Raw genomic sequence first — 18,387 nt, 5'->3', positions numbered from 1 at the left:
ACAAAAAAAAAAAAAAGACAAAACATAATGCTCAAAGGTTTCAGCTCGCTTTTATAAAAGTTTCTAAGAGTTCACAAGATTCGAAACCTCTACTCCCTGCTTCGAGTCACTGGGCTTTACTTTGACGAGAAAAGTTCCAAAACCTCAGTATTATCTGTCTCATCGCTACCTTTCCGTCATCATCCGATTAGAAAAACAGCAATGTGATTGTAAAATGTAACGCAACGCTTAGTAGAAATGTAGTAGAGAAGAAAGTATAGATATTTGCTGTAAGATGTAGTAGAGTAAAAGTCAAGTGTCCACAACTAATTCTACTTAAGTACAGATATGTGAAAAATGTATGGGCTGATATTTGCACCACTAGAAACTGAATATGAATTTTCTATATCGACCGCAGATTCACATTTCCATGTTTACGGCAGTTCTGCAGGTCGGGGTAAAGAGGAGGCGTGTGCCGGGGTGTCAGAAAAACAAATGCTGGATTCGTAGGTTTGTCATTACCTTATGATACATATGAGAATAAGCTTTATATACACGAGCGATAACATAAACATTAACCATACGTCTGGTTAGTATATGGTAGTATATGTGATTAAATGAACGATTTCTGGCACTGCTAGTTTATGTTAATATGGTAGACTAACGCAAAACTAGCTAGGGATATGAATTTTACTTCTAGTTTAGTTTAAGTTATGGCTCGCCTGTTCATCTCATGTGGCTTTCTAGCAGTGTTTATGCTAAATATTTTTTTAAATATTCATCTCGCCGATATGAGGCGGAAATCAGTATTAATTTTATTTGAGTATGGAATATTATTTAGCACTTCATAATGCATAGAGAATGTAAATATGACCAATGTCCATGCAATGACATTTTTGTTTTGTTCTTGACTCTTTTCCTTTCTTAAACACCTGCATTACTAGTGTGTTTTGGTAATGAAAATGGCCTATAACTGATTACATAAAACATTACATTTTTGTGGAGAAAAAAACACTGAATATGAAATATTAAGCAAATGTGTTTACATCTGCGATACACTCAAAATGGCGAATGGGGGCGTGTTAGACAGTGCAGACACGTGACTGACAAAGACCGATGCAAGGTTTGCTACTGAAGAAAGGGATTCGCAAAAATTCACGGCTGGGTATTTAAAAAAAACACAACTAGACATGGTCATGCCATCATTATGTTCAGCCGAGGGACCACATAGTAAAAGAGATGATTGACAAACTCATCTAGGGGTGTGGATCAAGGGAGAAAACAACGATGGGGAATGGTTGAAGAAATGATGATGCTTAAGTGACGAGATATTGTTACACGATAAGAAAATGTATAAAAATTAGTGTAAAACAGTATTGGACACACTCCTGCAGGATGTCCAGCCTTGGCTGTAACCTCACTGTGGCAATAAAGGCAGAATCTGAAGATCCACACAAGCGGCTGATTCCTGATTGGCGGAGAAGAAAAAAACACAACACTAGTGCATCGATACACATACCCCTGTATCGATGTAAATGTAAAGTTATAAAGCGGGTTTGAAGTGCTCTGCGTCTGGTCTGCTGCATGTCTACAGCGCTCTCTGTGTACTGTGCTAATAACCGGAAGCATCAATTGGACTGGCGTTTAATATGGTGATCTGAATAAGCAGTGCTCGAAGTGGAGAAATAAAAGTGTCGCTACTGTATTGACCGTGAGTATGGCGGCGGGGGTGTTGGGAACAACAGAAGCGCCTCAACAACACTGACGGTACGGCGCGCGGTGCCCCGCCACTCTCGCGTGACGCTTGTCTCTGAGTAGCAGAGTACTGGCAACTTGTGAGAAGTGGTGGATACGATAAAGATTAAGATACAGCAGTGCGCCGGTACTGCTTAATTTTTATTACGTATATGATCCCGCATTTGCACTTGCTACACCCCGGCACACGCCTCCTCTTTACCCCGACCGGCAGAACTGTCGTAAACGTGGAAATGAGTTGCGTTGTGAATCTGCGGTCGATTACTTTTTCTCAAGGACCCGGATGTGTGTCTCACTAGATTGAAATTGAATTAGCGAACTGAATTTTTCGAGGTAGGATAAATGCTATTTCGAGTTACTGGAATTCAGATTCAAACTATTAAATTCAGATTCAGTTTTGTAATGCGGATAACTGCAGATTCAAATATACAAAATTCATATTCAGTTTCTAGTGGCACAAATATCAGCCCATAAAAATGTACTTATATACAGTAATGAAGTAATTGCGCTTTGTTATTTTCCACCACTGGACACTGTAATACTTCAAATTTTATATCACCATATGAAACTTAATTTTATGCCTATTTGCCAGAGTAAATGACGCTCATGGTCACATCGATTAGTCACAAGCTGATTTGTTAAGTCCACCGTTAACCAAAAATATGAGCGTGTTCAACGAACAGTGCTCATTTCATGCACAACATTGAATGTAGAATTAATGGTGTTTAATTTTTTATTTTTTAAATGGTAACAAACTTACATTTCTGGAACCCTGGTCTGATCCTGCACTCTCCACCGTGGATCACACTATAGGAGAAGCAGATAGACACAACACTGTATATCCATTTATTTAATTGCTGCATCCTTCTCATGTGTGTGTCTGCTGCAGGGACCTTCACACATTCTGTACTCACTTCAGCTTCTCCAGTTTGCATCTGGGATCCTCCAGTACAGCAGAGAGCAGCTTCACTCCTGAGTCTCCTGGGTGATTGTAACTCAGATCCAATTCTCTCAGGTGTGAGGGGTTTGACCTCAGAGCTGAAGCCAGGGAAGAACAGCCTTCTTCTGTGACTCTACAGCCTGACAGCCTGCAGAGAGACAGAAAAAAAGAGGTAAGGAGCATGTACTGATTACAGCGCATTGCTGCACCCACCACATGACAAACCACCTCAGGGATGAGAAGCTGAGTGCAGCCATGCAGCAGGTGATATCTCAGCACCAAACTAGTCCGAATGGACCAGTGTGAGGTTTGTTTCACGGGATTTGAACCAGCAACCTTGCAGTTGCTGGCACAGATCCCAAGCCTCAGAGCCACCACTCCGTCCTCAACAGAAAAAAGCTCTCCAATAAATCACCTCACCATTACAAGCATCCAGTTTACAATGTGGAATATCCAGTAATACTTACCTCAGTATCTCCAGTTTACAGTGTGAATCCCCCAGTCCAGCAGAGAGCAGCTTCACTCCTGAATCCTGCAGGTCATTGTCACTCAGGTCCAGCTCTCTCAGGGGTGAGGAGTTTGATCTGAGAGCTGAAGCCAAAGCCTCACAGCATTTCTCTGTGAGTCCACATCGGTCTAACCTAAGGAAAATTAAACACAACCATTTTTTACACTGGTGCACTGTATATTAAATGCAAATGGAACAAATTTTTGTAAAACATTGAATTGCATTACAGAACCCCATGGCATCTGCGCCTGCCATCCAGATACAGGTATTGGACTCTCTACAACCGTGTCTCGATGACTGGCATCAGTCGGACTATGGGTATTATAATCATTGCAATAGTCACATGCAGATTCATTTCATTTCCACCACTCTGTCTAGGTCAGGGGTCAGCAACATGCGGCTCATGAGCCACATGCGGTTCTTTGAGCATGAGGTTGCGGCTACGGCTCTTCTCAGAATGATAGACACGTTCACATTTTCATGTCTTAACTAGTGCTGTCAAACGATTAAAATTAATCACAGGGTTGCTGTGGATTAATTTCGATTAATCACAATTAAATAGCCTTCATTTTTAATCTATATTAATCACATTCAATTTTGCATGAGCAAACAGACTCAAGAAAAACGGGAATATATATGCACTTAACATGTTTATTGAACATCTTGAACACGAGTAGGATGCATTCCATCTGCCACAGAAGTGCAATACCATAAACCCATATCAAAAAGCAAAATTTTTTGCTTAGCCGGACAAATTGTTCGATTTAAGGTACCTCAGTTTAAATGGTCTTTACCTTCGTTCACTCACAATTAGCCCAAACTACCGTAAATCCGACAAAAAATCAGACTCATCATGAAATCCAATTCTAGCCCGGTTAATTGCCATTGTTAGCAATATCAGTTGATAACACATTACACACGGTGCTCTATGTATAAAACTCCGTAGCAACACGTTCACAGATAAGTTGGACGGTATAGTGTGTGCGACCGATTTAATGAGCCACAAATGAGAAGTAGTGCTTAAACAGTATAAAACTACAACTTTTCCTTCTGTTGATAAAGGGCGCAGCCATCTTGGATTCTGAACTCGGGGTCCTCTGTACTGCTCCGAGATATTTCACGGATCTCTGAGAAACGGGAGCGTGCATGTCATCACTTCCGGCTTCAAAACTCGGAATCCGACTCGGAATATGAGTTCCAAGGGCAAGTGGAATGCACCAAAACTGCCCAAAATGGGTTGACAGAAACATTTCAGGGTTTTTGAGTCATTCTGTGCCGCAGATGGATTAATTGCGTTAAAAATTTTAATCAGATGTCTTATGCCATGTATAGTGGTTAATGTTTTTCGTTGTACGTAGTGTTTGTGTGTGTATGTATGCAGGGCTGTGGAGTCGGTAGATAAATGCTCCGACTCCGACTCCTCAGTTTCTAAATCTTCCGACTCCGACTCCCCGACTCAGACTCCTCTGTATGTATATACTATGCTAATGTATTTTCTACATCCATTGAAGGAAAGGAAGGCAACATACATGTCATTTCACCACAGAAGTACTGGCTAGGAAGCCAACACTCTACTATAATGCCAGATTAAAGACAAACACAATGAAAACAAGGTTTCAAGGGTAGCGCATAGCGAAGGGGAGCCGACGGAGCTGAGAACACACCAGATGATTTTTCAGGCGTTTGACGCGTGATGACTCGTTGAACGGCCGAAAAATCAGCAGTGCATCTGTAAATGTATGGGGGGCTTTAGGCTAGGTTCACAGTTCCCTGTAACAGTGGAACACGACACAATGGAAAGCAGTGCCGCACCTTACCTGTGCATTACATCCCATATAGTGACGCATACAGTCAATGAAAAGCATGCTTCATGGTTACTTGACATGTTCGTTTTGTGGTAACATTATGCACTGCATGCATTGGCCTTTATTCTTACAGCAGAGAAGTAGTTCATTATGACTGTTTGTGAATTGGGACATTTCAACTTACTTTTTTAATTCCCATTTAAATTTAGTAGGAGTCGGAGTCGGTTAACTTTTTGCCGACTCCGACTCCGACTCCAGGTACCCAAAATTGTCTCCGACTCCGACTCCTCGACTCCGACTCCAACTCCGACTCCACAGCCCTGTATGTATGTATGTATGTGTGTGCGTGCGCGCACCCACCGTGTGTATTAGGAGTAAACGGGGCAACGAGCACGGTGGGCAGTCTGAGTGCGTGTTAATTCAGTTACGGGTGTAATAAACGCCATCTGGTGATTAAACCCGGAACTATCTCTGCTGTATAATTATTATGAACATGGCTCAGCGACCCACCATTACAATATTGTGATGTTAGTCACCTTTGCGCTGTTACGCTTCTGAGTGATTTAAAACTAAGATGACCCATGAAATTGTTTTTCTTAATTTTTTTTTAAAAGTACTTGAAGTTTTGTTTTTGTGTTAAATGCATATATACCCATATCGCATGAAATTGTATTTCAAACTCTCTTCTCAATCCTTAATCCAATCTTTGAAAATCTTGGGTCAGACATTTAGGATAAAATGGCCCTTTGCTTTAAAAAGGTTGCCGACCTCTGGCCTAGTTGTTTAACTTCTTTTGTCACTGAGTGTGTATATATAGGTTTCATTGTAATATTACCATCAGATTTTTATTTTATTATTTTTTAATCCTGTTAACTCAGCTAACCAATACAAATCATTTGCATGCATTAAGAATGAATGGCTATTTCCTGTTTCACTGTTTAACTATTTCTAACCTGGAATGAATGCTGATAAGTTTCTGAGATACAAGAATCTAAGAACAGAAAAAAGAAGCTCTTTGTGTTTGTTTAATATGTCTCTGGTGAAATGCATTCTGGGTTTTCTTAATGTCTAGTTTCTGTGTGGTAAAATGCATATTCTGTACTCACTTCAGCTTCTCTAGTTTACAGCTGGGATTCTCCAGTACAGCAGAGAGCAGCTTCACTCCTGAGTCTCCTGGATGATTGTAGCTCAGATCCAGCTCTCTCATGTGTGAGGGGTTTGACTTCAGAGCTGAAGCCAGGGAAGAACAGACTTCCTCTGTGACTCTACAGCCTGACAGCCTGCAGAGAGACAGAAAAAAAAGAGGTAAGGAGCATGTACTGATTACAGCGCATTGCTGCACCCACCACATGACAAACCACCTCAGGGATGAGAAGCTGAGTGCAGCCATGCAGAACAGCCTTCCTCTGTGACTCTACAGCATGACAGCCTGCAGAAAGCAAATCACACCATTTTGGTAACACTTTACTTAAAGCAGTCAAATAAAGGCATTATAGGCACCCTCATGATGCATTATAATACATTCATAAAGTATTATTGTCACGCCCAGCTCCGTAGGATCCTTGTGTGTGCCACGCCCACCTCATTACCTTGTGTTAATCCCTGATTGTCATCACCTGTTTCCTGTTCCTTTTGACTTGTCCTGTATATTTAGTGCATGTCTCAGTCAGTATTCCCCAGATCCGTCATTGTGGTGTTATGTATTGTTCCTTGCCGTGTGCCTCTAGCTCCCTAAATAAACCCCGTTTGTCCGTCTTCACGGCTCCACTCGCCTGCTTCCCCGCTCGCCAGCTTGCGATCGTGACAATTATATATAAACATGGCAATAAATATTTATAAAAAGACATAACGTATTATAGCCATGTTTATGCATTATGAATCCTCTACGAAGCTCTCATCTAAAATGCATGATAGATACCTTCATAATGCAGTACAAAGCATCCTTAACTCTTATACTAACCATTATAATGCATTATGAAGGCATCTACAATGCATTTATATGACTGTTTTAAATAAAGCGTTACCAATATTTTTTTCAATGGCCCTATATTTGCTTGTAATTAGCTGTTTAAAGTAAGGGAGAGACCAGCAGTGATGGTCGGCTCTCAGGGGTTTAGCGGCTGCTTGTTTAAAAAGATATAACTCCCTCTAACATAGTGTATGAGCAAGAGTCACTGAGGCTCACCTTTTAATCTGACACTCTGGGGGCGTGGCCTGCTGCTCACCCCCTGTCTCACATTGGTTGTCTCACCCTCTTCTATTGTTATCTGTTATGTTTTAATAGTGTCATTCATTTTTATAATTTTTATACTAGTTTTAAATTAGCTTTAGCATTTTTATTAGCTTGAATTATGAATATCCTCTCTGGTTTCACTGCCCTGGTGATCTTCCTGCGTAAGGTCTATGCACGGATTTAATTTAATTTTGGTGCAGTTTTTAACACTGTGCAGACTCATCTGCTTTTGCAAAGACTACTGGACTTGGGGTAAACAGGGGACTGGTGCGCAGTGCTCTCTCTACTTAGTTATATACAATGAGGGAATTCCTAAGTTCACTGATTTATAAAGAAATGAGAAGTGGTATGTTTATTACAACATCAGAAGATAGATTTTCAACAAAACAAACAAGAAAAAAACATTATGTAACAGTTACAAATCAATTTGTCATTTATAGGGAAATAAGTATTTGATCCCCTACAAGTCAGCAATAAATTAGCACATTAACAGTAGCACTTAAGTATTAACAGATACCAAGCCAGCATTCACATTTAATGACATTACTTTGTTTAAAGAGTATTCTTTGGTCACTAACCTTTCTAGATCTTCAATCTTATCACCATGAGAGACACCAGAGAGCAGTCTAAGGATGTCAAAGACAAGACTGTTGACCTTGACAAAGGTGGAATGGGCTACATGAGCATCAGCCAGCAACTTGGTGAGAAAGTGACAACTGTTGGTGGAATTATTTGCAAATGGAAGAAAGACAGAATAACTGTGAATCACCCTGGATCTTGGGACCCAAGGAAGATTTCATCTTGTGCGGCATGAATGATCTTAAGAACAGTGAGGGCTAACCCCAGAACTACATGGGAGGAGCTCGTTAATGATCTCAAAGCAGCAGGGACCTCGGTTGCCAAGAAAACTATTGGTAACACAGTATGCAGTTATAGTTTGAAATCCTGCAGTGCTCACAAAGTACCCCTGTTCATGAGGGCCCATGTTCAGACTAGGGCTGCAACTAACGATTATTTTGATAATCGATTAATCTGTCGATTACTTTTCCGATTAATCGGTTAATCGGATGGGGGGGGGCAAAAAACAATTTGATTTCCAGCAATTTTTAATAACCCAGTCTGTCTTTGTACAAAAGTTGTTTCCAGCAACTCACATAAAAAACAAATGTATGCTACATTAAGAGTATACAAAAAAAATTAATAATTTGTAGCAGCTGAATCAACATAATGAAATACACAAAATCTTGTTTTATAAAGTGCAACCAGCATGGTGCTTTAGATAATGTATTCAGTACTCCAGTTTTTTAATGTAAAAGCACAGACTACCGCTGCTGCTACTAAGAATATTATTAAATAATTGTCTAATGTTATTTAATGTTGATACACATATATGACAGGGGGAGAGAGCACGCCAGCGAGTCTGTCTGCATTTATTACGGACAAATAAAGTAAACATTTATTGCGAAGAAAAAGCCTTTTCCGCATCTTACGCTAAAAATTACTGAGCAACGCAAATAAGACGATTGGTGACGAAAAACCCGTGAACGGCAGGCGGCAAATTTTGTTTTAAAACGTGCCTGGTTGTTTCAGCATACTACAGTGATGAACTGTAAATAAGATAAATAACATAAGGCTATTTAGTTTGTTTAATAAAAGGACAAGATATAAACCTGTTCTATCGGAAAGGTAGCCTTAAATGACTTCTGTTGCGATCTGGAGCTATATAGAAAATGAAATTAAATAAAATTAACTTGGGGCGCCCACCTAATAGAATGGTAGGGTAAACACGTTGTGGTATATGTAGCCACATTTCTAGCCCCATAATAGCTTATTGTGTTGACAACCACGACTTCCCCTGCGTTCATTTAAACACATGTGCGTGTGTGAAGGGACGGGGCGGGTAACGCGGCCGGCAGTAACGCCATTGGTTGCAGTTATTAGTTATCCAATCCGACAGTAAACGGCTCATTAATAAGAATATTCTCAGAGTTATGGTCTCGAAATAAAATCCCGAGTCCATGACAAGAACGAGTACAAATACGGCTGATTCAAAGACAAGATCGAGACCTTCAAAAACTGGTCGAGTACTACAACATTTGATATTACTATAAATTTCTATCGTGAAGAAATTAAGCAGTGGTGTAGTGGTAACAAGAAATTTAAGGTGGGTAAATTATATGCACAGCAGTAAAAACGGTGGGTAACTATATCATTAACATTAGTGATCTTAAAAAAGGTGAGTAAAAGCTGTTTTGTAAATTTAAAAGGTGCGTAAATGGCGTTTATGTGCATTTACTTTTTTCTTTTATGGCGGTCGGCATCCAGCTTAATGGTACTTTACTGCCACCGCGGCTTTGGTTAGCTTACTGCTCCCAAATTAGGAGGTCGCCACTGTACTTATGTGTATAATAACGTAGACCCAACTAATCGATTATTAAATTAGTTGGCAACTATTTTAATAATCGATTTTAATCGATTAAATCGATTAGTTGTTGCAGCCCTAGTTCAGACCCATCTGAAGTATGCCAATGAACACCGGAATAATTCCAATGAGGCTTGGAAGAATGTGATGTGGTCAGATGACACCAAAATCAAGCTGTTTGGCATCAACTCTACTCGCTGTGTTTGAAGGGAAAAGAATGCTGAATGTAACCCCAGGAACACCATCTCTACTGTCAAACACAGAGGTGGAAACATGCTTTGGGGGTGTTTTTCTGCCAAGGGTACAGGACGGCTCCACTGCATCGAAGGAAAGATGGATGGGGCCATGTAGTGTAAAATCTTGGAAGAGAACCTCCTTCCTTCAGCCAGGGCACTGAAAATGCATTGTGGGGGGGGTCTTCCAGCAAGACAACAACCCTAAGCTGCTTCAAGAAGAAGCAGATTAAGGTCATGGAGTGCCCTAGCCAGTCTCCGGACCTTAATCCCATAGATGACCTATGGAGGGAACTCAAGCTTCCTGTATCCAAGTGACAGCCTAAAATCCTTAAAGATTTGGAGGAGGTCTGCAATGAGGAGTGGATGAAAATTCCTGCTGAGCTGCGTGCAAACCTGGGGAGTATTTTCCATATGTGGATTACTTGTTTAGCCGGACGTACTTGTTGACGATTTGGCATGATCCTGTATCTGTCTGTTTTTTCGAAACTCTTGCTGGATGTGTTGTTATAGCAGCACATCCAAATCCTCAAACCTGCTCGGAACAGGTTTGTTCTACGTAAACAAGGATTAGGTCACACACTTAATCAGTGTCCGTGTGTTGAAATCCAATGTCATGGTTTCGCCATTCATGAATGAGCGACCAATTGATATTGGTGCGCAAAATATAAGAAGAGAATTTCATACAGAGAGGGTTTTGCACGATCGGCAAGATCCTTTATTGCTCCCGGAGGAAATTCTTTTCGAAAAATAGCGCTTTAGCCAAGGGGGAATATTGTACCCCAAAGATTTATTAGCACCTTATATTCAAAGTCAAATTAGGCGAAGTATATATACATACAGTATACGTATAAGTGTATGTATGTATGTATGTATGTATGTATGTATATATATATATATATGTGTGTGTGTGTGTGTGTGTGTGTGTGTGTGTGTGTCAGCAATTCTTTACTTAGTTATATACCAAAATTTACCAGTTTGAAGTATATTCTTGTACCTCACTTTAACCTGTTCCCATGTTCTCATTGTGCTTACGTTTGATCTGGAATTATGACATACGGTAAAATCCCGTTATAGTGGACTCGCATATAATGGAATATCGTCTATAACAGATAAGGTCCGCTGGTCCCGGCCGTGTGCCTTTAAGAACATGCAGAAAAAGCATCGGATATAGCGGACTCGCATATGACGGAGTTTCACTTATAATGGACAAACAATTTGCTCCCCAGGGCCACTTTTAGCTGTAGTTTTGTTCGGCTATAACGGATGTGCAGTTCTGCCTACATGACGCGCGGCGTGCCGGTGATATCCAGCGCAGATATACGTAGTGGGATTATTAATAGTCACACATCTGGTCAGGTAAAGTTGGATTACTACATGTACAATATAATTATCTATACCACAAGTGTGTCTGCTGGGGTGTGGCATGAGTAAATGGTGTCCTGTAGTTCTGTTCTGGCCATACAGCAACTCTGGATATAACGGACTGTTCGGTCATGTCCCTTGAAGTCCGTTATAACTCGATTTTACTGTATTAAATAATAATTAATCTGACACATAGGAAATATAACGCTGCATTCAGTAAGTACAATGAACACTACTTCCGCGTTTAATTTCTCGGCCACTCTTTGCCAGCTGTCTTCTGGATAGGGCTGCTTTTGCCGTGTTATCCCTTGTGAATATTAAATCTTGAAATTCTTCATAGTCCTCGAGCTAAAGCTCCTGCTCCGCTTGTGTGAAAAAATACGCCCGTTCTTTCATCATTTTCTACCAGCCTATGAAACACTTGCTGATCATGTTTTCTAGACTTGATATATATGGGCTTTTCAAGCAGTGCGGGTGCGCAATCATCTCATATGAATAGATCCAGCTAGACTAATCTACTACACAGCTCGGTTTGGAAAACTGACTTATCCCGTATGAGTGTCACTGGCAATAACTCATCCAAGATGAGGTATCTGATCTTGGATTTAAGCGACATACGGAAAATACCCTCTGGTGACCAACTACAAGAAACATCTGACAGTTGAGCTTGCCAACAATGGTTACTCCACCAGGTACTAAAGCATGTGTTCCAAGGGATGAAATATTTATTTCCCTAGATAAATGACAAATTGGTTTGGCAAAATGGTTACATAGGCTACATTCACACTGCCATGCTGAAGTGACTCAAATCGGATTTTTTGCCTTAATGTGACACAGATCTGATCTTTTCAGGGCTGTGTGGACACGCAAATCTGATCTTTTCAAATCAGATGTGTGTCGCTTTCATATTTGGTACTAAATCTGATACGTATCCGATTCGTGGCCATGTGACCTGAATGTGACGCTCAGATCGGAATTCATGTGGCTCTTTGCTTATACACATGTGCTGACATCAGCCTGCACCGGCAGCGCAGGAAGGTAAAAATTGAGGAGAGCTGCGATAACAGTCAGTGGAAGGATGGAGAAGGTGGGGATTTAATTGATATTTGGGGAAATTAATCTGTTCAAGCTAAACTGGAAGGAACCTATTGTAATTGAGTAGTATTTGAAAATATTACCAAAGAAATGGCACAGCGCAGACACGAACGTGGCTACAATGCCAAAGAAAAATAAAGAGCCTGAAGTCAAAGTTTAAGGAGGCAAAAGACTCGAATCAGCGCAGCGGTCATGGCCGCACAACGTGGCAATTTTACAACCAGCTTTTTACCTGTGTAAAAACGTACCAATGTGCGCATGTGTGACGTTTCGGAGGACCGATGCGTTCACATTACAGTCAGATACAGGTCACTTGTACTAATGAATGTGAACCGTCAAGATAGACAAATCCGATCTGAGAAAAAAATTGTAACTGAACGATGTGGCTGGCAGTGTAGCCATAATGATTTTTCTGGCTTGTTTTGTTGATCTATCTATCTTTTGCTGTTAAAATAAACCTACCAGTGAAGTTATAGACTTCTCATTTCATTATTAATGGGTCAATTTAAGAATTCAACAGGGGGTCAAATAATTATTTCCCTCACTGTACATATCTTGATAGAGAATTTTTGAGCTGACTGACAAATGTCAATTAAATAATGATTTTAAGTGATTTAGGTATGCTGCTGATATGGCTAGTTTATATAAAAATGCTGCTTGCTGGTTCAGTGAGCTGGTTTCTAAACTAGAATGTTACGATATGATACAACTTTATTGTCAGTCATAGACTGAAAATCTTATTGCATACATGTTGGGGTAAATCAAGCTTTTTAGTAATTAATGTCGAGAAAAAGCTGATTTTGTACAACAGAAGACCATGTAGAAGCCAATAATGTAGTAACTGCCAATAATGTAATTCTTCCATTCTTCCTTTCCATTAAATAAAGGTTGATAATGTAATAATCTGGGTGAGCCAGAGTGTTCTGAAAAGTGTATACAAGTCTGGTTGGAATTGTACTTATTTTGAATCTGTCAGTCTGTTATGGGTATTTGACACTCACTAACAAAAACAAAAAGTCCAGGGTTGGTGAAAAGAGCTGGAAAAATGATTGGCAGTGAGCAAAAACACAGTAATACTGACCTCAGCATCTCCAGTTTACAGTGTGAATCCCCCAGTCCAGCAGAGAGCAGCTTCACTCCTGAATCCTTGTCTAGTTTACGTTGTAAAGCATTCAGTCTAGGAATGTCTTGCAGGTTATTGTCACTCAGGTCATGGTCACTCAGGTCATGGTCACTCAGGTCATGGTCACTCAGGGATGAGAAGTCTGATCTGAGATCTGGAGTCAACTCCTCGCAGCATTCCCCTCTGAGATCACAGCCATTCAGCCTGGAAAAGAAATCATGTTAAGGCAGATACACGCACACCCTACACATCAGTAACAGGACTGATATACAATATCAAAACAAACATTTGTTTTCAACATAATACGCAGCACAGCTTCTATTTCAAAATTAATTACAGTGTGCAGACTGTACTGTGCAACCTGGGAGTCAGTGGATTTTAGTCCAAAACTTTATATTTTACAATCAAACCATAAGTTCAGCAAAGTCATACATGTCAAGCTGCCTAATATAATTTTGTAATTAGACAGTATTGTTTGTCTACAGAGCCAGTATGAATGACAGCATGAGTAGGGTTGGGTACCGAAATCCGGTGCCGATACGGCACCGGTACCAATATAACCGGTATGTTAGAACCGAACAGAACAGAACCGAACAGAACGCGAATTTCGGTGCCTCATTTCGGTGCCGCTTAGATGCCTGAACTGTCGATTGAAATATTTGTTCTCTGGAGCTATGATGACACAGTTGTAATAAACATCAGATTCATCAACACACACGTACGTGACATCATCAGGAAATGAGACCATCCGAGATGCGCGTGAATGCAGCAACTAACGTTACACTTGCTCTGACGGCAGCAGGTGGTCTACCGCTATCTTAGCTTGCTAAATTAAATAACTTTCGTTAAAATGCCTAAAATTAAACGGTCGAAAGTGTGGCTATATTTAAAAAAAAAAGGATTCTGACACCGCGACGTGCAGCAAATGTTTTACAGCAGTTGCGTGTAAAGGGGGAAACACGTCAAATCTAATGAAACATTTGAGGGCACACGGAATAAATTTAAAAGCAGAGGGATGCACCGTGCTTGACAGCTTGCGGACAACAGCTGGCACTATCGGTGTGGATAACCCCAGCCCCAGTCATACCAACCGTAGCAAAAAGGAGTCCACCGATTATGATGACGACAGCAACCTTTCCGCAGGTTAGTAGTAGGCTAACGTAACGTTAAATTAACATTACATAGGTGGCTTATGTTTTGTTGTTGTTTTTTGTATTTACATATATATTCATATATACTTTAAACTTTTAATATATTGTTCAATTTTAAGCATTCAATTTTTTGTTCAATAAAAATGTATTCTTGAGTCATCCACCATCATTTTGTGGCTTTTGTAAAGTATCGGTTCAGGCACCGTTTTGGCACCGGTACCGTTTTAAAAGTATCGATTTGGCACCGGTATCGAAAAAACCCCAAACGATACCCAACCCTAAGCATGAGTGTGAACATTCTCTATACTCCATTCAGTAACAGGGGATTTTAAATGCATCAGTTGCATGCAGACCATGCAAACTCCATAGACACAGAGCTGGAGACGGGATTTGAACCTCCAGACCTGGAGATGTGAGGCCGCTGAGTCTCACCTACTCATTTTAACTTTCCTACTTATTTAAAGAAAATAATTTTATATAGGATAATTACTAGTTCCTTAACAGGCAAGAAAACCAGAGTTTAAACAGAGCAGACAGAAACACATGCAATATGGATCTGAATCCTCCCGTAACATATTCAATTCAATCAAACAGTTTCCATTGCAGTTGAGACTGAGAGAAATTGAGAGGGTTTGGGGTGAGCCAGAGTACGGAAGCCCTAAAGGGCAAAACACACCAGCAAAAGCGAAAACACACCAGCACATATGAAAACACGCCAGCATATGCGAAAACACTACAACATTAGCGGCACTGAAAACAGAAAGGGTATGTACCCACTAATCATCACGTGCGTGTTACTGATTGGTCAGGGAGCCCGTCAATCAGTGTCCCGGCACCTTACATGGATAATACATGAAGAAAGGGAAAATGTTTTGCCCATACTATGGGGGGTCGTTGGGGTCTTTATTAAGGTGCACCTTGTGCTTGAAGACATGCTTTCATTACATGAGCATGCAGAATGAAGTGGCTCTTGGTGATTATGAACATGCGACACGAACCTACTTTTCCTGAAGTTGAAAAAGTAGATACATTCAGAACTAAGTCAAGCATACTCTACATTAATTATTATTATTATTATTATCAATTATTAAGTCTCGCTTGCTGAAGGTGCCACGTAAGTTTAAAAAAAAAAAAAACGCCGCAATGGAGGAGGGAGCGAATGCACGGTAAAATTGCTAGTCATGACTCCTTTTCTTCTAACGATTATGTACATAATAACATATACCCCATATCATGAAATAATACGGCATGCAAAGGAATGCATTGCATTCTTCTTATTGTTTTTTATCCTTTGCACCTTGCAGAGAATAGCTAGTTTGCTTTACAATGAGTAAATCTTTATAGTGACATGTAGTATTATCTCATATTTATCATTTCTGTTGTAGATTCCTTGGTATACCGCCAGTGTGTCTTCAGAGTGCTGCAGATACTTTAGAACATGCAGCCCTTCACCTCCTCAGCTGATTATGACTACATTTTCTTCAGGCTGGAGCAAATGCAGAACTGCCTTATCAGATGCTTTCAAAATATTGAGTCAGAAGAGGGGTCATTCCATGTCAAATCATCCACACTTTCGGACCTCATTGTCACAAATGCTGATTTGTCACATGAGTACCAAACCAAACTGAAATTGGGCGTGTCTGGGATCAATATTAGATTTAAGTGAACAAAGGTTTTTTTTTTGTTTTTTTTTGGGGGGGGGGCTATGATTTTGACTGATTATATTTACCTTAATATAAACTGCACAGAAATAGTGAATAAATAATATTCCATCCCCATTTACTATGTAATAACTGAGTAAAATATTTAAAATTCAATAGCAAAAAAAGCTGTGTTTTTTTTTTTGGTTTTTGAGTTGTCGCTGAGATATCATTACTTATGTGAAATGTGTATCAAAACCACAGTTCCTTACCATCAATAATGGGCCCTTTTAAGGCAAGATGCAACAGCATCTTCAGCAAGTGAGACTTAATGTAGAGCAGGGGTGCCCACACTTTTTCAACTTGCGAGCTACTTATAAATGACCAAGTCAAAATGATCTACCTACTATAAAAATGCAAAACATATATTTATTTATAGATATACCAAGTATGCTTTATTATTATTATTATTATTATTATTATTATTATTAATAATAATAATAAGAAGAAGAAGAAGAATAAGAAGAAGAATAATTTCCCTTTGGGATAAAGTATTTTTGAATTGAACTGGGATTTTAGTTCCTTCACCTTTCTCAGCTTGCTTTTCAGAGGGAAGTTAATGTCATAGTTTTTATTAACAGTCCGAAAATATCGCTCCACATTTCCCTTCTTCGGAATAGCAGTGGTAGACTGACAAATGAAGCAAACGCACTTTGAATATGACATTGTGAAAAAAAAACTCCTCCTTCCATTCCGTATGGAAGTGGTAGGTTTTTGACTTCTTACTTGGTCCAGCTCCCCCATTCATTTTTATACCTTTTTTTAAGTTCAGTAGAAATAAATTGGAGTGCAATCTACACACTCTACCCTTGCGATCGTCCAGTAGATCGTGATCGACGTATTGGGCACCCCTGATGTAGAGTATGCGTGACTTTGTTCCGAATGTACTTTTTCAACTTCAGGAAAAGTTGCATGTTCATAATCACCAAGAGCCATTTCATTCTGCATGCTCATGTAATGAAAGCATGTCTTCAAGCACAAGGTGCACCTTAATAAAGACCCCAACGACCCCCCATAGTATGGGCAAAACATTTTCCCTTTCTTCATGTATTACCCTTGTAAGGTGCCGGGACACTGATTGACGGGCTCCCTGACCAATCAGTAACAAGCACATGATGATTAATGAGTACATACCTTTTCTGTTTTCAGTGCCGCTAATGTTGTAGTGTTTTCGCTTTTGCTGGCGTGTTTTTGCTTTTGCTGGCGTGTTTTTCAATTTGCTGGTCTGTTTTCGAATTTGCTTTTGTGTTTTCACTTTTGCCGGCGTGTTTTTGAATTTCTTGGTGTTTTGCCCTTCAGGGTTTCCATACCAGAGTGTTCTGAAAAGTGTACACAAGTCTGATTGAAATTGTACTTATTTTGAATCTGTCGGTCTGTTGTGGATATTTAATACTCACCAACACAAACAAAATGTCCAGAGTTGGTAAAAATAGCTGGGAAAATGATTGGCAGTGAGCAAAAACCCAGTAATACTGACCTCAGCATCTCTGGTTCACAATGTGAATCCCCCAGTACAGCAGAGAGCAGCTTCTCTTCTGAATCTTTGTCCAGTTTATGGTGTAAATCCCTCAGTCTAGCAAAGTCCGGCTTCTTTCGCCCATCCTCCCAATCACTGACACTCAGGTCATTGTCTCTCAGGTCCAGCTCTCTCAGGGGTGAGGAGTTTGATCTGAGCGCTGAAGCCAACTCTTCACAGCATTCCCATGCGAGATCACAGCCATTCAGCCTGGAAAAGAAATCATGTTAAAGCAGAGACACACACACCCTACACATCAGTAACAGGACTGATATACAATATCAACACAAACATTTGATTTCAACATAATAAGCAGCACAGCTTCTATTTCAAAATGAATCACAGTGTGCAGACTGTACTGTGCAACCTGGGAATTGTAGTCATATGATCACTGACTGGGAGTCAGTGGATTTTAGTCCAAAACTTTATACTTTACAAGCAAACCATAGTTTCAGCAAAGTAATACATCACACTGCCTAATATAATTTTGTAATTATTAGGGATGCAACGGTACTCGGTAAAATACCGGACAGTTCAGTACGCGCTGCACGGTCCGGTACGC

General features: G+C 40.1%; 1 protein-coding gene across 12 annotated transcripts in view; it reads right to left on the bottom strand.

Moving 5' to 3' along the window:
* LOC111845163 (NACHT, LRR and PYD domains-containing protein 12-like) overlaps window positions 1-18,387 on the bottom strand; it is a 90,883-nt gene that overhangs the window by 50,794 nt on the left and 21,702 nt on the right. For all 12 annotated transcript variants that reach the window (XR_011993123.1, XR_011993122.1, XR_011993127.1 and 9 more), the window contains exons 8-13: window positions 17,787-18,035; window positions 13,417-13,662; window positions 6,094-6,267; window positions 3,142-3,315; window positions 2,649-2,822; window positions 2,495-2,541 (exon numbers count right to left, since the gene is read on the bottom strand). Coding sequence is in view for 3 of the 12 variants with exons in the window: in XM_072716767.1 (XP_072572868.1) it covers window positions 2,495-2,541; window positions 2,649-2,822; window positions 3,142-3,315; window positions 6,094-6,267; window positions 13,417-13,662; window positions 17,787-18,035 (1,064 nt within the window). In the remaining 9 variants the exon portion in view is untranslated. The remainder of the gene's footprint in view (window positions 1-2,494; window positions 2,542-2,648; window positions 2,823-3,141; window positions 3,316-6,093; window positions 6,268-13,416; window positions 13,663-17,786; window positions 18,036-18,387) is intronic.

Source organism: Paramormyrops kingsleyae, chromosome 9 (assembly GCF_048594095.1).
Source record: "Paramormyrops kingsleyae isolate MSU_618 chromosome 9, PKINGS_0.4, whole genome shotgun sequence".
NCBI lineage: Eukaryota > Metazoa > Chordata > Actinopteri > Osteoglossiformes > Mormyridae > Paramormyrops > Paramormyrops kingsleyae.
This window is presented reverse-complemented; position numbering and strand designations above follow the sequence as displayed.